At 34.5% G+C, this 25,824-nt stretch overlaps 2 protein-coding genes across 2 annotated transcripts in view; one reads left to right on the top strand and one right to left on the bottom strand.

The window, feature by feature from the left end:
• LOC134842342 (RNA demethylase ALKBH5-like) overlaps positions 1-9,683 on the bottom strand; it is a 149,231-nt gene extending 139,548 nt beyond the window's left edge. Inside the window, exon 1 of the mRNA XM_063858629.1 lies at positions 9,662-9,683. The gene's annotated coding sequence lies outside the window, so the exon portion shown is untranslated. The remainder of the gene's footprint in view (positions 1-9,661) is intronic.
• The window catches only part of LOC134842341 (programmed cell death 6-interacting protein-like), a 74,016-nt gene that overhangs the window by 2,091 nt on the left and 46,101 nt on the right, over positions 1-25,824 (top strand). The window contains exons 5-10 of the mRNA XM_063858628.1: positions 2,970-3,123; positions 3,204-3,325; positions 5,281-5,418; positions 11,342-11,685; positions 11,889-12,066; positions 16,284-16,505. Of these exons, the coding sequence (XP_063714698.1) occupies positions 2,970-3,123; positions 3,204-3,325; positions 5,281-5,418; positions 11,342-11,685; positions 11,889-12,066; positions 16,284-16,505 (1,158 nt within the window). The remainder of the gene's footprint in view (positions 1-2,969; positions 3,124-3,203; positions 3,326-5,280; positions 5,419-11,341; positions 11,686-11,888; positions 12,067-16,283; positions 16,506-25,824) is intronic.

Genomic DNA, 25,824 nt, shown 5'->3' with positions numbered 1-25,824 from the left:
ATCCCAAACGAGAAGATCCCAGTCAATAAGATACCATTCCAAAAGATACTTCGTTCTAAAATCGACCACGACATGAGATACTATAATAAAATAACAAAGAATCCGAGAATTGAAAAGGATGCGGTTAATCGATCAAAGCGAAAAAAAGGTCACTTAAAATCAAAGAAACGGCAAGAATTTTGCTGCACAATATTTGAACATAAATTACTTTGCTAATCACTTGGTCTTCAAATTGAAACTCAAACCTCAAAAAAGCTTAGACTACAAATGAACTTGAAAAGGGTTTCCAATTAATCAAAACCAACTTTGCCAAAAATGGCCTGATTTTCCAGACAACTCAACTCGGTACAAGATTGAAATTGATTATTGCGTTTCGGCGAACTCAAGTCGGTACAAAATTGAAATTGAGTTATGCAAAATTTTAAAGCTTTGAAATCATTTTATTACGAATCACTTGCCATTCTATTTGATAAAAATATCAATTCTCAATTTTTATCAGCCTTTTTTGCTAGGCGCAATACTCAAAGGGCCGTCAGGCCCCTACCCCCAACCTAGCGTCCCGTAAATAAGGGTAATTGCTCTGAGATCAAATTGCTAGAGACAGCATTTTTTAACGAGTCGTAGTATTGCGTTTCGGGGTTATCCGGGAGGCTGCAAAGAGACGTCTATAAAAGGCTGATCAAACAAATTTACGTTTAAGAGAAATTAGGCAAAAACTAAAACAAAATTTAATGAGTTAAATGGGCAAGTGAACGGATATAAGACAAAAAGTTAGAATCTGTGTATGAACTAGTTATCTGTTGAACTTTTTCATTCAGATCACGGTACTTTTTCGGGATAAGTTGATAGTACCGCTGGATGCCTTCAAACTATTGAATTTTTGGTTGTAGGAATCCAGTTGAATTTTTTCAGGAAACGGATACATTGAAGGATGGCTGCCTTGAAACAAAGCGGTGACACCTAGATGCCACCCTTCAACTGCATTTGTGGTTCGGGCTAGACCACTCACAGCATTTTGATTACGGTTCCATAAAGGAATAGGAGAGAGCGTTTGTCGGCCAATCAAATCCCCTTTAATGTACGTTTTTGGAAAGCTGTGAGCTCGTCTAAGTTTTCGAGATCGTTTTGTGAAATATCCAGCTTGGTTGCAACACTGCATATTCCTCAATTACTAGGTCGAACCCGATTTCCACTTTTGACTCCGGCACAAAACTTAAGCGCAGGAATAATATTCTGCGCTAAGACTAGCTCGCTGTTTGATTCGTAATTCTTTTAAAGGCCCAATTCGGATATTTTCCGCATAAAGCTCTGACAGAGGTGAAAATAACAAACATCCTTTGATGGCAGATTCGTAATGAGACGCAAAAGCACTCAACGCCACACTTTTAAAACTGATCAAAATTTTTTCCGGGGGTACGTCACCGATAAGCGATTTAAGTGCGGTTAGGAACTTATAGGTTGTTAAGCGCTTATTGGTGAGCAGAGCGTAGACGCAAGGTGGATAAAACCCGCCAATCTGGATGTGTAGTGTAGAGCTGGTAAAAATTACCAGGGCAAATTTTGAAAGTACCGTCTACAAGCCACCAGGATCTGTTGTACAATTTAAGTGCATTGAGGTTCTCAATGGCGCAAAAAATTATTATGCGTTCCGTATCTTGTTTGCCGCTATCAAAAAATACAAAATTGCTTAAAACGATCGGGTATTTCGAAATGACGGTCATATCTGGCAATATTCGGCAGGGATGTCGTTTGTTTACTTCTGTTTAAAGTTCGCGTAATTGCCAACCGGGAAGGCAAAGACTGTTGGGTTGCTTTGTCGTTCTGCACCAATTGTAAACTAGCTGCGATGATCTGGCTGTTTACTGGATTTGGTTGATTCCTAACTGTCTCCTTCATTTGCTGAACTAGTTGCCGAGCTTCTCAGCGTCCTGCTTTGAGCTCGTGACTATGCTCATTGCGGTATGAAATTATTTCGCTCCCAGAAGTGATTAAAGATTTCGGGCTTTTATTTGACCTGCATTTGCTGCAGCGCTAGTGTTTTCTCTTCGTATCCGGTTTCTTTTGAAATTCATGGCCGTCCAGAATAATCAGTGTTTGGCCTTTTTGTGAGGTCCCCAAGTAAAAAAAAATTCTTTTTTGACTATTCAATGAGTTAAAGAAAGAGATAATGAATACAGAGTGTATACATTTTCAGTTGAGTTGTTCTAATTCAATGCCGTATTAACTCTAAATTAAACGCATGCTGGCACTATGTTAATCCCAAAAATGAGCCCAGTTTAAATTAAGTTATCTAACATTTGCGTTGTTCTTTAATAGCGCCAACCTAATTGAGATATCATTACTCTAGATTTATTTCTGCTGACACTATGATCATGATTTTTATTCATAATTCATGGGATCTTTTTTAATGGCATGAGATCTTATGGTATGGGCGATTTTGTACAAGGGATCTTTTGGTACGGTATATTTTGTCATGGAGCTTTTTTTGTGGTATTTTTTGTCCTGACATGAACAAATCAATTATGTCAAATAAGCTCCTTTCAACCAATTTGGAACGATTTCTAAGGCGGATTAAATCTCCGCTTACGCGTTAATAGCGCGAAATATATCGCGCGTTAATTGTCACATATTGGCTAAAATGGCACTATTTAAACCCCCATAACTATTTTTACGAAAAATAATCACGGATGAAATATCTTTTCAAATTTAAGCTCAGGACAACAATACCTTTTGAATGTTGTAAAAAAAATTTCGTCAAAAATGGCTATTTAAAAAGTCGAAATTTGTCTGAAGAAAAAAAAACCACCCCGATCACAAATATTCCGTTACTTTCGTATCGAAAGTCGGAACAATACATTCCAAGTGTGCAGATAAATCTTTTAATCTGACCGAAAACGCATTTTGCTTGAAAAATTCAACCAAAAACGCGGGAATGACAAACTTTAATGGAAAGGACCCGGCTTTTTCAGCAAGCAGCGGGCATCTTTGAGTTCCTTCGGGACAATGCGGTATCTATGGTTGGCCAAGTGAGCACGAATGATCTGAGTGCAGAGTTCCTGAGTTTCCTGGTGGCCCTATGTCAGGCACAGGCCCAGGAGTGTATCTGGATCAAGGCCTACTCGAGTGAGTTCTTTATCACGCCGATTTAATTAGTGTCTGCTGTCTATAGCATTCATTGATGGGTGAATTATATTTTTATTTAGGTGGTAAGATGAAGCCCAAAGTGCTCTCCCAGGTGACGGCTGCCCTGGCCGAAATGTACGAAACGGCTCACGCCAAGGCAGACACTCAAAGGACTGTGACCGCAGTGCTCAAGGACGATTTCGTAAGTTGACCCTAATTTAAAATTTTTAGTGATGGGGGGCTTTTTCAGATTTGTTTTATATTTGTCTGTGTTGTTTAATATTTGATTGCACTATCTGTTTTTAATCAAAGTCGAAGGCTATCATTTCTAGCAAACGAGATTTTGAAAAGTTTATGAAAAGTTTCATCTACTTATTTTTCAACAAGGAGGTAAGAGACACTTCAACCAGTTTTATGTCTGTTTGTTTCTCCGGTTTAAGCTATGTCCTGACTCCCCAAACGTTTAAATTTCCCATCTTCTACTAGTGTGCTGTTTTGTGACACATATGGATTCCTAACATAAAATTACCAGAAAACCCTTGTAGCTTGATGATATATCTTTTTTTAATTTCAAAAAAAAATTAAGTAAAAAAAATGTTCAAAAAGTCCTAAATTTTCAGAACCTAATTGACATGAATCTGCAATCAGTATCGGTACGTTTCTTTTTAAATCGAGTTAGTCCTCATCAAACTTTTACGCTCAGAATTAGTCAAATTCATTTACATTTTATCGACTGCGGTAGCAAAATCTATGATTTCGGGAATCAACATGGGTAGCAAACGAAAGTATATGATAATCAGGAAAGTGAATATACAAACTGAACCGCCTTTTCATGAGCTGTCAGGTTGAAAACAATATCTTTTTTATTTCCAAACAATTTTAGGATCAAGTGCACAATATCCCCAAACGAGAGGGAGGCGATTTACTTGGCTGAGAGATTCCTTTTTGGGCAATCAGAATGCTGCGTTTGGCACCACTTTTTATTGCAAAAATTCTTAAAAGTATATCAGTGATTGACCAAGTAGTTCTGGCGTAGGAGGGAGATTGTTCATAATTATTAATAGGAGGGAGATTGTTCATAATTATTAATAGGAGGGAGATAGTTCACTTAGGTTTTTAAGGGATTATCGTTCATTTGACCCATATTTCATTTTCTTAGTCCTAAATCATGTTCGCTCATTGTAGACAAACCTTTACCCTTATTCCAGTCTGGAGTACATAATGGACCTTTTTTCGTTATGCAGCAGCCCCGCTTTGTCTAGATCTAACAGATAATAACCATAATGTCCAATTTTTTCGCTAATTGTTTAAAGAACCTATTTGAAGCAGTAGTAGCTCATTCTAACTAGAATCGGAGCGAATCGTTGACAAGTACATGCGCATGAGGGTGTACAAATTATCCGGACGAAACGAACGAAACTGAAAATTAAAAATGCGTTTTTCTCAAATTGGCTTACCTTCAGGTAAAAATGATGGTTACAAAAATTGTATAAATTTTCAGCAGAAATAAAATGGTGCTCACGGACCCATCGTTTTACCCCATAAATGAATCATTTTTGGCTTTTAAGTCAATCAAAAATTACACCAGAACTATTTGATTGATCACTGATATAATTATTACAAAGTGAGACTTATGTAGCCCAACAAAGTTTATGAAGGGTATCTTCCCCAAAAGTTTGCGCAAAATGTGTAAAAATTGTTTTATATTGTAAAAACAACCTTTTTTGTCTATCAAACAAACATAAATTAGTTTATACAATGTTTTGGAGAATATACCCTCCTTGAAGTTTGTTGGGCTTCGTAAGAGGCTCCTTTTGTTATAAGTATATCAGTGATTGACCAAGTAGTTCTGGCGTAATTTTTGATTGACTAAAAAAGCCAAACATAATCCGTTTCTGGGGTAAAACTTAAATTTTTGTGGTAAAATGGTGCCTTTTGTTTTAGGGGTAAAAACAAAGTGCACCATAATAACTCAGCTGAAATTCTAAGCAAAGTATGTCTGCATCGTTTTTTACTTAAAGTCAACCCAATTTGAGAAAAACATGTTTCAAATTTCTAGTTAATTGCGTTTTGTCCGGATAATTTAAATCAGCACTGTATAAAGGAAGTGTGCCTATAATTGCTCGCATCATTTGTTTCTGTGATTGTTGTGTGCAGAACTGGCTGCCAGACATTCTAGTGAAGATCGAGCACTACAAGAGTCTGTCTCACTACTACTTGGGCAAGGAGCTGAAAAGGGTGCGGGACTCTCCAGGGGCAGAGTGCAAGTATGGGGAGGAGATAGCCAGATATCAGGTGAGTACAGATACCATCTGTAGCCTAAAAAGAAGTATATTGCAAAAAGCTCAACATATGTTTTTTCTCTTCACACAAGCTGTAGTCTAGTGTTTTATGGTCAATCTACGTTTATAAAACCAAAGTAGCTAATTCCTGTGCAAGGTTTATGAAATTAATTGTTTTAAGGGTTATTTTTATACGCTTGTGAAGATATTGACGACGCGAGCTGAAATGAAAAACGATTTTTCATCTGCAATCTTTTTCGCAGAGTTCTGGAATTGCCGTTTTTTTTAAAAATTTTGCTGGACTTAAATTGCGCGCAATTTTATGCACTTGCGATGATTACACTTGCGATCAGCTTAGTGTGTTATTACGAACCTTTTTTGTAACCTAACTCATCATCATCATCATCATCATTGCTGGATTATACACCCTTTTTGGTACTCAAAGGTGTTTGTTTTGTCTGTCTCCTTAGTACGTGGCCGATGTGTAATAATGAGATCTGAATGAATGTGTCTTCAGTGATTTTCTGAATAACTGAAAGTCCGTTTCTTCTCGCATTTTCTGGGGCAGTGAATTCCAAAGTTTTGCTCCACAATAGCTGAAAGATCTTCTACCTAAACTTGAATTAACTCTGGGTACTACCAATTTTGGACCATCACGCAAGCTATAGCTATTTTGTTTTAATTTGAGTATGTCTCTTAAAAATGCTGGACATAAATAGTTTCGGTTTAGTACTTTGAAAACAATGCACAGTAATTTGAACTCAATTCGCTTCGAGACTGGTAACCAATGTAGATCATGTAGATAAGGGCTGGTTGGTGTTCCTTTCTTGAGTTGGAATACAAATCGTCCAGCTGAATTTTGTATTTTCTGCAGTTTCATCAAAAGGTAATTGGGTAAACCAAAATATAGGCTATTGCAATAGTCAAGGCGGCTAAGTATAAGGGATTGACAGAGTAAATGTCGGGTCTCAAAAGAAAGGAAAGCTTTTATGCTAAAAAGTTTCCGCAGAATGTAATAGGCCGAGCTACAAACAGAATTGATTTGTCGTTGTAAGTTAAATTTGGAATCAAAAATAAAACCAAGCACTGTAAGTGTGTCTTCTGATTTGACAATTTCATTATTAACACGTATGTTTATTTCTCTTGCAACCTTCCTGTCAACAAACAGAACTTCTGTTTTATCAGAATTTATTTTCAAATTATTCATTTCAAACCATTTGGTAATTTTGACTAGACTTGCATTCAGATGATCAACTGAACTATTTAAATCTGCGGCTGATAAGTAAATTAAACCATCATCCGCATAAATTTGATAATTCAAATCAAGAGATAAAAAGAGAGACCGTAGAGGTAAAAGGTAAATGCTAAAAAATAGAGGACCTAATATGGATCCTTGGGGAACTCCATTTTTCACAGATTCAGTCGAAGATAACCAGCTACTAATTTTAACTGCCTGGTAGCGACCACATAAATAAGACTTACAAAGTTCAAGAGCTGCTCCTTCAAGTCCAGTGTAATTTTCCAGACGGCGTAATAAAATATCATGAGAGACCGTGTCAAAGGCAGCACTTAAGTCAAGAGCCACTAAGATTACTGGGCATTTGCTTGAAAGCTTGTTAAGAATGTCATTACTGGTGTTCAAAAGTGCTAATTCAGTGCTATATCCTTTACGATACGCTGATTGATAAGGATCGAGAATATCAAGCTTGTTTAAAAGATGCAGCAATTGAATCGAGATTACTCTCTCAAAAATTTTGGATGAAAAAGATAATTGGGTAACAGGTCTATAAGAAGACAACAGATTTCTATCAAGTGTTGCTTTCTTCAGAAAAGGACTTATAATGCCTAACTTGAAAACATTTGGGAAATGTCCTCTCTGTAAACAATTGTTCAGTATGCCAGTAAAAGTTGGCACCCAGCTTTTTTGAATTTTCTTCATAATCTCAGTTGGCATAGAATCGCAGGGGCTGGTAGCATTGGACATGGATGCAATTGCTTTATAAATATCATCACAAGTAACTTTATTGAACGAACTAAATTTCACTTTGTCTCTGGCTAATGTTTCATTTGAGTCACGGTAATAAAAGTTATGAGGTTTCAATGAAGCAATGACGCTCTCAATTTTCTCAATAAAGAAAGTATTAAATTTATCTGCCAGATCTGATAAAGAACAATTATTGGGTAGCACTGATCTCGTATCAATTCCTAAAACTTCATTGAAAGAACTGTATGAGCTCTTTGGTTGTGATTTGATACGATTTACTTCCCTATTGTAGTAATCAAACTGTTTCTCTTTAAATAACTTGCGACAATCCAGATTGGCATTCTTCAGAGTCAATCTATTTTCCAGTGAAGGAACTTTATTGAAGATTCGTTCAAACTTACGGCGCTTTTGCTTCATCGTTTGCAAGTCATGGTCAAAAAATTTGCAGTTACGTTTTCTAAAAAGCCGAAATTTAGTTGGGTTAATATCATTTGTAACTTCAGCTACTATGTCAGAGAAATCCTTCATGGCTGTGTTGTTTTCTTCGAAACTGATTTGATTGATCAGTAAGTTACTTTCTATTTCTCCAGCTAATTCTATAAGATCAATATTGTCCCATTTTCTGTAAGGTTTTAAAATTCGTTCTGCCATTGAAACACTTATTGGTAGTAGAAAAGATATAACATGATGGTCAGAAACTTCGAAAGGGATCACGTTTAATTGCGATATTTTTATTTCATCTGTAATAGCTACTAAGTCTAAAATATTTCCAGAGCAATGTGTTGGTTCGTTTATAATTTGTTTCAGACCAAACTCTTGAAAGACATCTTGGAGGAGTAAATAACGATTGTCTTTATTATTAAAGAAGTGTACGTTGAAATCACCCAATATCACACATAAATCATAATCAGTGGAAAATTCGTAAATCATGTTGTATAATTGTTCTTTAAAAATCAAAAAATCTCCACATGGAGGCCTATAGCAGATGATGAATAATATACGACAGGTCGGAAAGGATATTTCGAGAACTTTTAGCTCTATCTCTGCTTGATTCAGCGATGATAACTGGTTGACTTTGAAGTCGCATCTACAAATCAATGCTATTCCACCTCCATTAGAGTAATTTCTTGGCTGGCTAAAAGTGTCATAAATTTCCAAATTAGAACAACACTGACGTAGTAAATAATTTTCATTGCTATCATGTTTCAGCCACGTTTCCGTAAGAAAAAATAAATCAAAATCATTTGATAGAAGTATTGAAGCAATATCTGATGTTTTATTTCTGACCGAGCGCGCATTCAATAAGCTAATGGAAATTGAAGTCTTCAAAGCTTTTGATAGTCAAGGCTTGTTTGATAGAGACTTCAACCATGTCTTAGCATTATCGTTTAAGAAAAATCTTTTGACCACAACATTTTTCGGCCAGAAAGCAGAATTTTCGATTTTTTCACAACAATCTCCGGAGAAAACGCAGTGAAAACTTCTGAAAGAGCCGTTTTCTATTGAAACTTCCCTGATATGTTGCAGTGGCGCATCTTTTTCATTACACCATTTAATAACATCATCTGCGGTATAATCTTTGCTAATACGACCAACATAAATGTGTCTTCTAGGTGGTGGTTTTGATACCCCTAAAAATGTTTGTGAGTCAGACGTTCCAATAATTGCCGCTGGCTTTTTTTCGGGCGTTTCCACTCGGGTTCGCTTTTTTCGACTAGAACTGTTCGACGATACACTGTCATTTCTGAGATGCATGCCTTTGATAAACGAAAAATCAGGCTTCTGAATTGTGATCTGGTCATCATAATTTACATGGGTTTGTGCATTACCAGAAGCAACTTGGCTGTAATTACGGGATTCTCTTCCCGCGTTAGTTTTCATATAATGGATTTCTTTATCCATCCTATTAACTTTGTCGCTGAGTTTCATCACATTAGCTAGTTTCTTTTCCATTTCATTAAAGCAAGATAAAAGGGTACTTAGCTTCGTGAGAGGCCCACAACTTGTACAAGACCATGCTATGTTCCCTGTGATTATTCCACTGCCGGGTCCAAGACCAAGACATTCCATATGTGCCCGTCTATTGCAAAGAACACAAGATAACCACGGTGATGCGTCGCCTGAGTCATCACACACGCTGCACTGACCATTACTGGGGATTGGGTTTTGGCAGTTTCTCCAATCTTCCATCATTTGAATTTTTGAATTTCACGAGATTTCTGATGTAAATATTGCTTACAACACCATGCCTCGCTGGCTCATCCCTGAAACTATTTAATAAGTTTATCACAACAATTAGGCTGTGTTCACTTTTTAGAAATTTCATGGCAGCATTGGAAATTGCATTGCATCTGTTCTCTGCTTTATTTGTGGCTAGTGTTTGTAGTCTATTAAGCACCCATGGCTGAGTGGTTAGTTTGTTTGTCTCTTATTCTCGAGGTCGCAGTTTCGAATCTCAGAGGTAGCAGAATTTTTGCTAATTCAAGGCTTATTTCTAATTTTTATTATTGCACTTCATATAGCTGCTTTTTGTCGTGTTCTTGCAAGTGTTTGCGAAGCGAAGCTTCGCCTCTGTGTAATCAATGCGCATGTACTTTTTGAAGATTTTTTTTCAAGGCATTTCAGTTTTTTCTTGAAGTTTTTAGTGTCACTAAACGTAGAGGAAGATTTTTTTGTGATGGTGTTTTTTCCAGAAGAGTTCTTAAGTTTGATCACATCTAATTTGATCTTTTTCGGTTTGGTTTGTAAGAGTCGTTGAACTTATTGAAGACTCTTATTTAGGTCGTGATGTTTTTTGTGTTCTTTTCAGGAAAAAATTTTGTTTACACTCGAAATTAAGATTTCGCGGTTTGGTTTTGATTTTTTTAAGTTCATTTTATTTCCTTTTTTATTTTTTTTTTTAGAAAAAAATTTTGTTTACAATCGTAATTAAGATTTTGCGGTTTGGTTTTGATTTTTTTAAGTTCAGATTTTTTCCTTTTAACAGAAGAGTTCTAAAGTTTGATCACGTCAAATTTGATCTTTTTCGGTTTGATTTGTAAGAGTCGTTGAACTTATTGATGACTCTTATATAGGTCGTGATGTTTTTTGTTTTCTTTTCAGGGAGAAATTCTGTTTACACTCGAAATTAAGATTTCGCGGTTTGGTTTTGATTTTTTTAAGTTCAGTTTATTTCCTTTTTTAGAAGGAAAGAAAACGCCCCTATCGAAGAGCAAAAGCGTTAAGGTCACGAAAAAAGTGATTGACTGCTAGTTTCGGAAGTGGAATTTATTTTTTAGATTTCTTTGCGGAAAAAAGTATTCCTATTGATCCAGTTTTCTCAAATAATTTATCGATAAAGTCGATGTTTGATTTATTTTTGAATTTTAAATAGTTATTTAAAAGGAAGGTAATTTACGCCAATAAATTAAGAAAGTGGAAATGGCGCAAAAAATGTGAATAAGTTTCAGTTTCTGAGATGGATTTTACTAGATTTCCCAGCGAAGTAAATTAATCAATTGATCCAGTTGTCTCTGATTGCGTTACTTGATAAAAAAGTCTTGCAATGCTTGATCATGCAATACCCTTTTTTCAGTAAATGTCAATAAAAACTTCGTTTTTTCATAACTATTTGTTGCCCATGAAAAAAATCACTTTTTCAACTGTTTATTGCCTATATTGTTTTTGCCTCTCAGAGCTATCTAGAGCTGTAGTTGTTTTGCTTGTGTTTGCGAAGTGCAGCTTGCCACAGTGTGATGTCTAAGTTCAGGTACTAAAGTTTTTTTTAAGATGGCTTCATATTACAAAAATGTGTACAGGAAAAAATGGTTTCATATTTAGATAATGTTCAAATTCCTTAAAATAAAGTATAAGGATTAAATGAAACTACAAGGTACATAATTTGTTTGGCGAAAATGGAGTTTTATATCAAACAACTCAAGATGCTTATAAACCCATCGTGTTTCATTCAAAGTTGGCCGATTCCTTCCTGAAATACAAAACATCGATGGAGCTTCTTCCCAACAATATCAAAACCGAATTGAAATCAGAGCTGAACGTAGCTATAAAGGACAACAATCTCATCTATCATGAGCCCATTCCCGACACAAAGACCCTTTCATCGCCCGAGAAGACGATTCTCGCCAAGCCGACAGCCTTCGATGCAACCAAAACGCTTTCGAAAGAACCCAAAGATTTGTTCGGCTCAATTACACCTTTGGCAGTTGCGAGTGCACTGGAGTTCTTCAAGCAGAAAAAGACCGAGCTTGTTTCGGTCGAAGTTGCGAGGTTGAGAGAAGCGAATGATACTTTGAATGGGTATGTGGATTATATATTTGTAGTTATTAGTTATAACTTGAATGTCGGCAATTTAAATAATTGGCTAATAGAATTTAGTTTACCGATAAACACCTTAATTGCACGAAAGCATACTCTTGCACCAGAAATTGGAATTAATACATAGATTTAATAGATTTTTGTGGAAAAAAACGCGTTTCCATTCTAGTAACCTTTTTTTACAGAGTCCTGGCTTCGCTGAATTTACCTGCAGCGCTGGAGGAGACTCGCAGTGGTGAGTTACCTGCGTCTCTTTGGGAAAAGGCTTTGAAGCTACAGAATCAAGGAGGAATTGAATACGTCGCCAGGTTCATCACCGACCTTCCTGAAATGCTCGATCGCAACAAACAACTCTTGGACGAGGTTGGTTTATTTAGCATCCAAAAATTAATTTCGCGTGTCGCAGCTGAATTTTATAAAAAGGGTCTTAGCGATCGAAGCCAAAACTCCTTAAAATACATAACACGCTAATTTCGAACGAACCCATCGTGTTTTTTCCCAAGTGGTCTGTTGTAATGTAGGAGGCAGTTGTTTTAAATTTTTTCGACCACTTGGCGAAGTGAGTAGGAGGGAACTATGATGTACAGTGTTTTTTTCCAAGCAAAAATAGGTATCACAATAAATAGATATATCTTACTCAATAGGTCAATAGATATATCTTACTAAAGATATATCTTACTATGGCGTCCTAATTTAGTTTTAATTTTTTGAAGGTTCTGGTTAAACGACAACTGATTATCTACAATTACGCCAAGGTATTTATAAGGTTAATTTATTGGAACATAGCCAGTAGGAAATATTTGTTAAATCCAGTTGATATTGATTGAAATTGGCAGTTTCACAGGATATATTTGTGTGATATGCAAATAGGAAAACGCGAGACTTCGACACTGCTTGATGCAAGTCATTTGTGTAAACAAGAAAAAGAAGAGGGCCAAGAACAGATCCCTGTGGGGAACCTGAAGAAACATTTGACCAATCCCCTGTACAATTTTTAACTTTTACACATTGATACCTGTCTGTCATATAACTTTCGAACCATTGATAACAGTTTCCACTAACGCCGTATCGTTCTAACTTTTTGAGAAGAATTTGATAATCAAGTGTATCGAATGCCTTTTTTTAAATAGACAAAATACAACATTTAATGTTTTTATCAGCTCCCAACCAAATGCATTCAGTCATTTCTGCTAAAATGTCAGTTGTGGAAAATTTTTCTCGAAATCCAAATTGTTTATCGTGCAGTAAGTTCATGTTTTCTAGCTAATTGTATAAACGAGAATGCATTTTTTTCAATTATTTTACAGCTATTTTTTAACAGTGAAATAGGGCGGTAGTTATTAATTTCTAATTTTGTACCACCCTTATGTAATGGTAGCACTTTCGCATTTTTAAGGTTTTGGTGTAACTTCCCACAAAAAATTGAGAGGTTTGTTATATCAGTTAAATATGGCGCTATAACAAAGTCTATTTTTATCAGTTTTTTTTTAATTTCATCAATTCCACAGGTTTTTTTTCAATTTTAATTTCTTAATAACGTTTACAACCTCACTGAACGTGCAATTAAAAAAAATGACTCGCATTGTTAATTTCAACAACTGGCTCGGTAGGCCTTTTGGTAAAAAAAATCTACTCGATTTCATCAACACTTATTACGCGATTAGCAAGCGTTATCGAATCGGTATATATACTCTTTCTTCCGGTTAACAACTTGTTTAACAGAATCACTTGGTATCTTGGTTTCAAATGAATTCATTTTTCTTAGCGTCTCCAGTACACTTAGTCGGAGGTAAAGAATACGCCTGGGACGGCAAAGGTCCTGAGTTTGAATGTGACCAGGACCTGTTTTTTTTTCAAGCGGAAAATTTTCTATTTCAAAAAAGTTGTCGGCTTATGATTTGTTTGCTTACATTTTGTTGGCTTGGTTGCCACATCTTAGATTTTTTTTGCCGTATGCAGTTTTCATTTTAGTTGCTTGCTATGTTTTTGTTTACTCCTGAAATTTGTAATTCAGCTAACCTTGACTGCGTATATTTTCCTTATTTTGTTTTTGCTCCAACGTTTTTCGGCCTAAATGATTTCGTCTTTTGTTTTATTGGCTTACTAGCCTTATTTTTGGTCACTCGAGGGAACCATAACACGTACACTTTCCTCCGGATGGCACAAAACGTTAAATCTCAGAGTAGAATTTATAGTTCAAAGTTTTCAGGGCATTCTTTTTGTGGCTTTGTTGTTTACTTGCCGGAGCAAATGTACTGGTGGTAATAGCGAACTAAACTTTTGGTAATCGGAATTTGTGTTAGTAATTTGAAAGCTGGGTTCGCGTTCCGGCTCAACCTTGTTTTATAAAAGTCGATGGACGTAGAATGGATGTTTTTTTTTTAAATAATTCGTGATGATTTTTGGTTTGTTCTTTTTTTTCGGGAAAAGTTTTAAAATCAGTTCAGGTACTAATTACTTTTTTGTGGTTTGACTTTTGGTTTTTGACTTCAGTTTTTTTCCTTTGTTAAACAGCAAAAGGTTAAGGTCTTTAGAAATATGATCGACCACTAGTATGGAAATTGAATTTGTTTTTTTTTCTAGCGAAATAAAAAGTTTACTTATTGATCTACTTTTCTTAGCTTGGGTTGTTTTTATCCAAAGAGGGTCAATCATTAATAATTCTGGAATTTCAAAGAGCTTTTCACTTATGTTTTTTCTTCATTTTTGCGGTTCATTGTTCTTTACCTTCTTCCAACCCTCTGTTGGCTAGGTTTTATCTTTTAAGGCTTGTTCACTGAGTTTTGCCTTTTCTTTCATTTAAAAGCTTTTTTGAACGTTTTGTCTCTTGTGTTCGCGAAGTGCAGCTTTGCCTTTTTCTGTTTTGAATTTACTCATTGATCCAGTTCTCTCAAATTGGGTTATGTTTATCCAAAAAGATCAATCATTAATTATTATTGACCTTCACAATCAATGAACTTTAAACTGATATTTTTCTTCATTTTTTTGCTGTTAGGTTTTATTTTTCAGCGCACTCTTACTCAATTTTTTTGTTTGTTTCATCTGAAAGCTTTTTTCGTCGCTTGTTTTTGCGAAACGCAGCTTCCCCTCCTAGTTTTAAAATGATGCGCTTATTACCCTCGCGATAAGTAACTTTTTTTCTTAAAAAACTTGTTCACAGAATGGTCAAAATTTGAAATTTTAAATTTAGGCTTAGCTCATAATGGATTCATTCTTCTTTGTGTGTCTGGTACACTTGGTCTGGAGGTAATGAGTACGCCTGGGACGGCAAAGGTCTTTGGTTTGAATCCTACTGGACCTGTTTTTTTAAACGTTAAATATTCCGTTTGAAAAAATTGTCTGCCTATGTTGTCGACTTAGTTGCCACATCGTTGAGTTTTTTTTGCTTCAGGCAAATTACATTGTAATTGCTTTTAGCGTTTTGGTTTTCTTCTGCTGGTTATAATTTTACTAATCTCGACTATTTATATATATTTTTTTGTTTTCTTTTTTGCTTATGAAGTTAATTCTGCCCAAATGACTTTGGCTTACGTTTTATTGGCTTAGTGACCTAATTTTGAGTCGTTTCAATGGAGACGTCTTTTGCTTACTTCTGCATTGCAAAAAAAAGTCAAATCTTAAAAGAAATTATAGTGTTTTTCATGACAATGTATTTTCTGTTTTTTTTTGTTGCTTGATTGGCTTCCGCCTTTATTAAATCGGCTTAATGGCATCATATTGTGTTCCGACGAACGAAATTTTTTTGCATGTGTGTGTGTGTGTTTGTGCGTTTTTGTTTTGAGGGGGACAAAATAAATTGTTATAAGTATTGTTTTTTTTTGGATTATAGTGTTTCTGTTGAGGTATTCTCAGCTTTGTTACCACCTGACAAATTTTCTTCGATTGTAATTTCTTATTCTTTTGTTCTTGGCATGTTTTTGTTTCAAAACTAACCTTATTCTTTTTGTAAGATCTAGTTTTTTATGAGTACTGAACGTAGTGAAGACTCTTTTTTATAGAGGTCTTCTTGATTTTTTTTCAGGAAAAGTCTTAAAAGTCTCTAATAACTACAGATGTGCATTCATACATATTCATGCATTTATGGATCAACTTAGTTTGATAAAAATTACGTAAGTAGCGCTTTTCAAATACACCCGTGGAAATGGCGCAAAAAACGTGAAAGATTCCTAGTTCCAAAAGTGGAATTTAATTTTAAGATTTCCAGCGGAATGAAAACTTTACCTATTGATCCAGTTTTCTCAAGTTGGCTTACTGTTATCAGAAAAGTGCCAATCATAAATTGTTTTTTCATGATATCCAAAGAGCTTAAAGGGTATGTATTTTTTTCTTTGAAATTCTATAGCTGTGATTTTTTCCAGAAAGTCAGTGATTTTTTATGTTAACTTGCGTTCATTACCCTTTTCCAATCTTCGATTGGCTATGTTTTGACATTTTCGGTTTTTATCCGACTTAGCGACTTTCTTGTTTTGTACCGCAAGTGGTTTGAAGCTCAGCTTCGCCGCTGTATATAAATGTGAAAAAGCAATTTCCTTATAAATATTAATGAGAAAGGAAGTCGTCTGATATGTTTATTGTTTCAGAGCATCCGACTTTTACGCGAGGAGCGGGAGCAGGACGAGAAACTTCGCAACCAGTACAAGCAAAAGTGGAATAGGACTTCTAGTGACCAGCTCACTAAGCAGTTGACGGAGGACCAGACTAAGTACAGCTCCCTGCTGCAGAGGTCTCGCGAGGCAGATGCCAAAGTGAAGACACAGTTCGAACAGACCTTGGACTATATGCGTATACTCTCACTGCCTAAAGTAAAAAAATTCGTTTATCGTATACATCTTTAGCGAAGAATATCGAACGCAATGGACACCTTAATTTGAGTCATTGTGTTTGTCATTTTTCCAGTTCTTACAAAACCTCTTACAAAACCTCAGTTCTTACAAAAATAGCGGTTGGTTAGTTTTGGTAAACTATTCATTTCGAAGATTAGAGAAATTAGTCCTAGTGTTTTTGATTTTTGCAATTCCTACTCAACCTCTCTGGATAAATAGCGGTTACCTAATTCTGGTTGACCAGTAATTCCGAAGATTAAAAATGCAAATTTATGCATCATGTCAGAGTAAGGAAATTCATTTTTTACTTTTCCAATTCTTACACAACCTCTATTGATTAGTAGCGGTTAGCTAGTTTTGGTAAATTTTTCTCTCCGAAGACAAAAGTGCGAGTTAATGCATTAAGTCAGAGGAGTTACAGTCCTTGTGGTTTTGGTTTTTCAGTTCTTACACAACCTCTGTTGATAAGTACTAGACTTTACTGTCCTAGTGTTTTTGATTTTTGCAATTTTTCCATAAGCTTTATGGAAAAATAGCGGTTACCTAGTTTTTGGTAAACCATAAATTCCGAAGATGAAAAGTGATAATTCATGCATCAAGTCAGAGTAAGGAAATTCATTTTTTTTTAGTTTTCCAATTCTTACACAACCTCTATTGATAAGTAGTGGTTAGCTAGTTTTGGTAAATTATTCATTCCGAAGACAACAGTGCGAATTAATGCATAAAGTCAGAGGAGTTACAGTCCTTGTGGTTTTGATTTTTCACTTCTTATACAACCTCTATTGATAAATGGCGGTTAGCTAGTTTTGGTAAACGATTCACTCTGAAGATGAAAGTGCAAATTTTTGCATTAAATAAGAGACTTTACTGTCCTAGTTTTTTTGATTTTTGCAATTTTTCCACAAGTTCTTTGTATAAATAGCGGTTCCCTAGTTTTGGTAAACCATAAATTCCGAAGATGAAAATTGATAATTCATGCATCAAGTCAGAGTAAGGAAATTCATTTTTTTAGTTTTCCAATTCTTACACAACCTCTTTTGATAAGTAGTGATTAGCTAGTTTTGGTAAATTATTCATTCCGAAGACAAAAGTGCGAATTAATGCATTAAGTCAGAGGAGTTACAGTTCTTGTGGTTTTGATTTTTCACTTCTTACACAACTTCTATTGATAAGTCGCGGTTAGCTAGTTTTGCTAAACGATTCACTCTGAAGATAAAAGTGCGAATTTTTGCATTAAATTAGAGACTTTACTGTCCTAGTGTTTTTGATTTTTGCAATTTTTCCACAAGTTCTCTGTATAAATAGCGGTTCCCTAGTTTTAGTAAACCATAAATTCCGAAGATGAAAATTGATAATTCATGCATCAAGTCAGAGTAAGGAAATTCATTTTTTTGTTAGTTTTCCAATTCTTACACAACCTCTATTAATAAGTAGTAGTTAGCTAGTTTTGGTAAATTATTCATTTCGAAGACAAAAGTGCGAAATAATGCATTAAGTCAGAGGAGTTACAGTCCTTGTGGTTTTGGTTTTTCACTTCTTACATAACTTCTATTGATAAGTCGCGGTTAGCTAGTTTTGCTAAACGATTCACTCTGAAGATGAAAGTGCGAATTTTTGCATTAAATAAGAGACTTTACTGTCCTAGTTTTTTTGATTTTTGCAATTTTTCCACAAGTTCTTTGTATAAATAGCGGTTCCCTAGTTTTGGTAAACCATAATATCCGAAGATGAAAATTGATAATTCATGCATCAAGTCAGAGTAAGGAAATTCATTTTTTTTTGTTTTCCTATTCTTACACAACCTCTATTGATAAGTAGTGGTTAGCTAGTTTTGGTAAATTATTCATTCCGAAGACAAAAGCGCGAATTATTGCATTAAGTCAGAGGAGTTACAGTCCTTGTGGTTTTGATTTTTCACTTCTTACACAACTTCTGTTGATAAGTCGCGGTTAGCTAGTTTTGCTAAACGATTCACTCTGAAGATGAAAATGCGAATTTTTGCATCAAATTAGAGACTTTACTGTCCTAGTGTTTTTGATTTTTGCAATTCTTCCATAAGCTTTCTGGAAAAATAGCGTTTCCCTAGTTTTGGTAAACCATAATTTCCGAAGATGAAAAATGATAATTCATGCATCAAGTCAGAGTAAGGAAATTCATTTTTTTTTTAGTTTTCCAATTCTTACACAACCTCTATTGATAAGTAGTGGTTAGCTAGTTTTAGTAAATTATTCATTCCGAAGACAAAAGTTCGAATTAATGCATTAAGTCAGAAGAGTTAGTCCTTCTGGTTTTGATTGTTCACTTCTTAGAAAAACTCTATTGATAAGTAGCGGTTAGCTAGTTTTGGTAAATGATTCACTCTGAAGATGGAAGTGCGAATTTTTGCATTAAATTAGAGACTTTACTGTCCTAGTGTTTTTGATTTTTGCAATTCTTCCATAAGCTTTCTGGAAAAATAGCGGTTCCCTAGTTTTGGTGAATCATAAATTCCGAAACTTAAAAATGATAATTAATGCATCAAGTCAGAGTAAGGAAATTCATTTTTTTTTAGTTTTCCAATTCTTACACAACCTCTATTGATAAGTAGTGGTTAGCTAATTTTGGTAAATTATTCATTCCGAAGACAAAAGTGCGAGTTAATGCATTGAGTCAGAGGAGTTACAGTCCTTGTGGTTTTGATTTTTCACTTCCTACACAACTTCTATTGATAAGTCGCGGTTAGCTAGTTTTGCTAAACGATTCACTCTGAAGATAAAAGTGCGAATTTTTGCATTAAATTAGAGACTTTACTGTCCTAGTGTTTTTGTTTTTTGCAGTTTTTCCACAAGTTCTCCCTATAAGTAGCGGTAACCTAGTTTTGGTAAACCATAAATTCCGAAGATGAAAATTGATAATTCATGCATCAAGTCAGAGTATGGAAGTTCATTTTTTTTTTCAATTTTCCAATTCTTACACAACCTCTATTGATAAATAGTGGTTAGCTAGTTTTGGTAAATTATTCATTCCGAAGACAAAAGTGCGAATTAATGCATTAAGTCAGAAGAGTTACAGTCCTTGTGGTTTTGATTTTTCACTTCTTACAAAAACTATTGATAAGTCGCGGTTAGCTAGGTAAACGATTCATTCTGAAGATGAAAATGCGAATTTTTGCATTAAATTAGAGACTTTACTGTTCTAGTGTTTTTGATTTTTGCAATTCTTCCATAAGCTTTCTGGAAAAATAGCGGTTCCCTAGTTTTGGTAAACCATAATTTCCGAAGATGAAAAATGATAATTCATGCATCAAGTCAGAGTAAGGGAATTCATTTTTTTAGTTTTCCAATTCTTACACAACCTCTATTGATAAGTAGTGGTTGGCTAGTTTTAGTAAATTATTCATTCCGAAGACAAAAGTGCGAATTAATGCATTAAGTCAGAAGAGTTAGTCCTTCTGGTTTTGATTGTTCACTTCTTAGAAAAACTCTATTGATAAGTAGCGGTTAGCTAGTTTTGGTAAACGATTCACTCTGAAGATGAAAGTGCGAATTTTTGCATTAAATTAGAGACTTTACTCTCCTAGTGTTTTTGATTTTTGCAATTCTTCCATAAATTTTCTGGAAAAATAGCGGTTCCCTAGATTTGGTAAAGCATAAATTCCGAAACTTAAAAATGATAATTAATGCATCAAGTCAGAGTAAGGAAATTCACTTTTTTTAGTTTTCCAATTCTTACACAACCTCTATTGATAAGTAGTGGTTAGCTAATTTAGGTAAATTATTCATTCCGAAGACAAAAGTGCGAATTAATGCATTAAGTCAGAGGAGTTACAGTCCTTGTGGTTTTGATTTTTCACTTCTTATACAACCTCTATTGATAAATGGCGGTTAGCTAGTTTTGGTAAACGATTCACTCTGAAGATGAAAGTGCGAATTTTTGTCAGAAGATGAAAGTGCGAATTTTTGCATTAAATAAGAGACTTTACTGTCCTAGTTTTTTTGATTTTTGCAATTTTTCCACAAGTTCTTTGTATAGATAGCGGTTCCATAGTTTTGGTAAACCATAAATTCCGATGATGAAAATTGATAATTCATGCATCAAGTCAGAGTATGGAAGTTCAATTTTTTTTTTCAATTTTCCAATTCATACACAACCTCTATTGATAAATAGTGGTTAGCTAGCTTTGGTAAATTATTCATTCCGAAGACAAAATTGCGAATTAATGCATTAAGTCAGAAGAGTTACAGTCCTTGTGGTTTTGATTTTTCACTTCTTACAAAAACTATTGATAAGTCGCGGTTAGCTAGGTAAACGATTCATTCTGAAGATGAAAGTGCGAATTTTTGCATTAAATTAGAGACTTTACTGTTCTAGTGTTTTTGATTTTTGCAATTCTTCCATAAGCTTTCTGGAAAAATAGCGGTTCCCTAGTTTTGGTAAACCATAATTTCCGAAGATGAAAAATGATAATTCATGCATCAAGTCAGGGTAAGGGAATTCATTTTTTTAGTTTTCCAATTCTTACACAACCTCTATTGATAAGTAGTGGTTAGCTAGTTTTAGTAAATTATTCATTCCGAAGACAAAAGTGCGAATTAATGCATTAAGTCAGAAGAGTTAGTCCTTCTGGTTTTGATTGTTCACTTTTTAGAAAAACTCTATTGATAAGTAGCGGTTAGCTAGTTTTGGTAAACGATTCACTCTGAAGATGAAAGTGCGAATTTTTGCATTAAATTAGAGACTTTACTGTACTAGTGTTTTTGATTTTTGCAATTCTTCCATAAGTTTTCTGGAAAAATAGCGGTTCCCTAGTTTTGGTAAACCATAATTTCCGAAGATGAAAAATGATAATTCATGCATCAAGTCAGGGTAAGGGAATTCATTTTTTTAGTTTTCCAATTCTTACACAACCTCTATTGATAAATAGTGGTTAGCTAGCTTTGGTAAATTATTCATTCCGAAGACAAAAGTGCGAATTAATGCATTAAGTCAGAAGAGTTACAGTCCTTGTGGTTTTGATTTTTCACTTCTTACAAAAACTATTGATAAGTCGCGGTTAGCTAGGTAAACGATTCATTCTGAAGATGGAAGTGCGAATTTTTGCATTAAATTAGAGACTTTACTGTTCTAGTGTTTTTGATTTTTGCAAATCTTCCATAAGCTTTCTGGAAAAATAGCGGTTCTCTAGTTTTGGTGAACCATAATTTCCGAAGATGAAAAATGATAATTCATGCATCAAGTCAGAGTAAGAGAATTCATTTTTTTAGTTTTCCAATTCTTACACAACCTCTATTGATAAGTAGTGGTTAGCTAGTTTTAGTAAATTATTCATTCCGAAGACAAAAGTGCGAATTAATGCATTAAGTCAGAAGAGTTAGTCCTTCTGGTTTTGATTGTTCACTTCTTAGAAAAACTCTATTGATAAGTAGCGGTTAGCTAGTTTTGGTAAACGATTCACTCTGAAGATGAAAGTGCGAATTTTTGCATTAAATTAGAGACTTTACTGTCCTAGTGTTTTTGATTTTTGCAATTCTTCCATAAGCTTTCTGGAAAAATAGCAGTTCCCTAGATTTGGTAAAGCACAAATTCCGAAACTTAAAAATGATAATTAATGCATCAAATCAGAGGAAGGAAATTCATTTTTTTTTAGTTTTCCAATTCTTACACAACCTCTATTGATAAGTAGTGGTTAGCTAATTTAGGTAAATTATTCATTCCGAAGACAAAAGTGCGAATTAATGCATGAAGTCAGAGGAGTTACAGTCCTCGTGGTTTTGATTTTTCACTTCCTACACAACTTCTATTGATAAGTCGCGGTTAGCTAGTTTTGCTAAACGATTCACTCTGAAGATAAAAGTGCGAATTTTTGCATTAAATTTGAGACTTTACTGTCCTAGTGTTTTTGTTTTTTTGCAATTTTTCCACAAGTTCTCTCTATAAATAGCGGTAACCTGGTTTCGAAGATAAACTCCGAAGATGACCATAAATTCCGAAGATGAAAATTGATAATTCATGCATCAAGTCAGAGTATGGAAGTTCAATTTTTTTCAATTTTCCAATTCTTACACAACCTCTTTTGATAAATAGTGGTTAGCTAGTTTTGGTAAATTATTCATTCCGAAGACAAAAGTGCGAATTAATGCATTAAGTCAGAAGAGTTACAGTCCTTGTGGTTTTGATTTTTCACTTCTTACAAAAACTATTGATAAGTCGCAGTTAGCTAGGTAAACGATTCACTCTGAAGATGAAAACGCGAATTTTTGCATCAAATTAGAGACTTTACTGTCCTAGTGTTTTTGATTTTTGCAATTCTTCCATAAGCTTTCTGGAAAAATAGCGGTTCCCTAGTTGTGTTAAACCATAAATGCCGAAGTTGAAAAATGATAATTCATGCATCAAGTCGGAGTAAGGTAATTCATTTTTTTTACTTTTCCAATTCTTACACAACCTTTTTTGATAAGTAGTGGTTAGCTAGTTTAGGTAAATGATTCATTCCGAAGACAAAAGTGCGAATTTTTGCATTAAATTAGAGACTTTACTGTCCTAGTGTTTTTGATTTTTGCAATTCTTCAATAAGCTTTCTGGAAAAATAGCGGTTCCCTAGTTTTGGTAAACCATAAATTCCGAAAATGAAAAATGATAATTCATGCATCAAGTCAGAGTAAGGAAATTCATTTTTTTTAGTTTTCCAATTCTTACACAACCTCAATTGATATGTAGTGGTTAGCTAGTTTTGGTAAATTAGTCATTCCGAAGACAAAAGTGCGAATTAATGCATTAAGTCAGAGGAGTTACAGTTCTTGTGGCTTTGATTTTTCACTTCTTACACAACTTCTATTGATAAGTCGCGGTTAGCTAGTTTTGGTAAACGATTCACTCTGAAGATGAAAGTGCGATTTTTTGCATTAAATTAGAGACTTTAATGTCCTAGTGTTTTTGATTTTTGCAACTCTTCCATAAGCTTTCTGGAAGAATAGCGGTTCCCTAGTCTTGGTAAACCATAAATTCCGAAGATGAAAAATGATAATTCATGCATCGAGTCAGAGTAAGGTAATTCATTTTTTTTTACTTTTCCAATTCTTACACAACCTCTATTGATAAGTAGCGGTTAGCTAGTTTTGGTAAACGATTCACTCTCAAGATGAAAGTGCGAATTTTTGCATTAAATTAGAGACTTTACTGTCCTAGTGTTTTTGATTTTTGCAATTCTTCCATAAGCTTTCTGGAAAAATAGCGGTTCCCTAGATTAGGTAAAGCATAAATTCCGAAACTTAAAAATGATAATTAATGCATCAAGTCAGAGGAAGGAAATTCATTTTTTTTTTAGTTTTCCAATTCTTACACAACCTCTATTGATAAGTAGTGGTTAGCTAATTCAGGTAAATTATTCATTCCGAAGACAAAAGTGCGAATTAATGCATTAAGTCAGAGGAGTTACAGTCCTTGTGGTTTTGATTTTTCACTTCCTACACAACTTCTATTGATAAGTCGCGGTTAGCTAGTTTTGCTAAACGATTCACTCTGAAGATAAAAGTGCGAGTTTTTGCATTAAATTAGAGACTTTACTGTCCTAGTGTTTTTGTTTTTTGCAATTTTTCCACAAGTTCTCTCTATAAATAGCGGTAACCTGGTTTCGAAGATAAATTCCGAAGATGACCATAAATTCCGAAGATGAAAATTGATAATTCATGCATCAAGTCAGAGTAAGGAAATTCAATTTTTTTAGTTTTCCAATTCTTACACAACCTCTATTGATAAGTAGTGGTTAGCTAGTTTTGGTAAATTATTCATTCCGAAGACAAAAGTGCGAATTAATGCATTAAGTCAGAGGAGTTACAGTCCTTGTGGTTTTGATTTTTCACTTCCTACACAACTTCTATTGATAAGTCGCGGTTAGCTAGTTTTGCTAAACGATTCACTCTGAAGATAAAAGTGCGAATTTTTGCATTAAATTAGAGACTTTACTGTCCTAGTGTTTTTGTGTTTTGCAATTTTTCCACAAGTTCTCTCTATAAATAGCGGTAACCTGGTTTCGAAGATAAATTCCGAAGATGACCATAAATTCCGAAGATGAAAATTGATAATTCATGCATCAAGTCAGAGTATGGAAGTTCAATTTTTTTCAATTTTCCAATTCTTACACAACCTCTATTGATAAATAGTGGTTAGCTAGTTTTGGTAAATTATTCATTCCGAAGACAAAAGTGCGAATTAATGCATTAAGTCAGAAGAGTTACAGTCCTTGTGGTTTTGATTTTTCACTTCTTACGAAAACTATTGATAAGTCGCGGTTAGCTAGGTAAACGATTCATTCTGAAGATGAAAATGCGAATTTTTGCATTAAATTAGAGACTTTACTGTTCTAGTGTTTTTGATTTTTGCAATTCTTCCATAAGCTTTCTGGAAAAATAGCGGTTCCCTAGTTTTGATAAACTATAATTTCCGAAGATGAAAAATGATAATTCATGCATCAAGTCAGAGTAAGGGAATTCATTTTTTTAGTTTTCCAATTCTTACTTAACCTCTATTGATAAGTAGTGATTAGATAGTTTTGGTAAATTATTCATTCCGAAGACAAACGTGCGAATGAATGCATCAAGTCAGAGGAGTTACAGTCCTTGTGTTTTTGATTTTTCACTTCTTACTTAATTTTATTGATAAGTCGCGGTTAGCTAGTGTTGCTAAAAGATTCACTCTGAAAATGAAAGTGCGAATTTTGCATTAAATTAGAGACTTTACTGTCCTAGTGTTTTTGATTTTTGAAGTTTTTCCACAAGTTCTCTGTATAAATAGCGGTTCCCTAGTTTTGGTAAACCATAAATTCCGAAGATGAAAATCGATAATTCATGCATGATTTCAGATTAAGGAAGTTCATTTTTTTTCAATTTTGCAATTCTTACACAACCTCTATTGATAAGTAGTGGTTAGCTAGTTTTGGTAAATTATTCATTCCGAAGACAAAAGTGCGAATTAATGCATTAAGTTAGAAGAGTTACAGTCCTTGTGGTTGTCATTTTTCACTTCTTAGAAAAACTCTATTGATAAGTAGCGATAAGCTAGTTTTGGTAAACGATTCACTCTGAAGATGAAAACGCGAATTTTTGCATCAAATTAGAGACTTTACTGTCCTAGTGTTTTTGATTTTTGCAATTCTTCCATAAGCTTTCTGGAAAAATAGCGGTTCCCTAGTTGTGTTAAACCATAAATGCCGAAGTTGAAAAATGATAATTCATGCATCAAGTCGGAGTAAGGTAATTCATTTTTTTTACTTTTCCAATTCTTACACAACCTTTTTTGATAAGTAGTGGTTAGCTAGTTTAGG

The sequence above is a fragment of the Symsagittifera roscoffensis genome, chromosome 3, assembly GCF_963678635.1.
Source record: "Symsagittifera roscoffensis chromosome 3, txSymRosc1.1, whole genome shotgun sequence".
In the NCBI taxonomy this organism is placed as follows: Eukaryota; Metazoa; Xenacoelomorpha; order Acoela; family Convolutidae; genus Symsagittifera; species Symsagittifera roscoffensis.
This window is presented reverse-complemented; position numbering and strand designations above follow the sequence as displayed.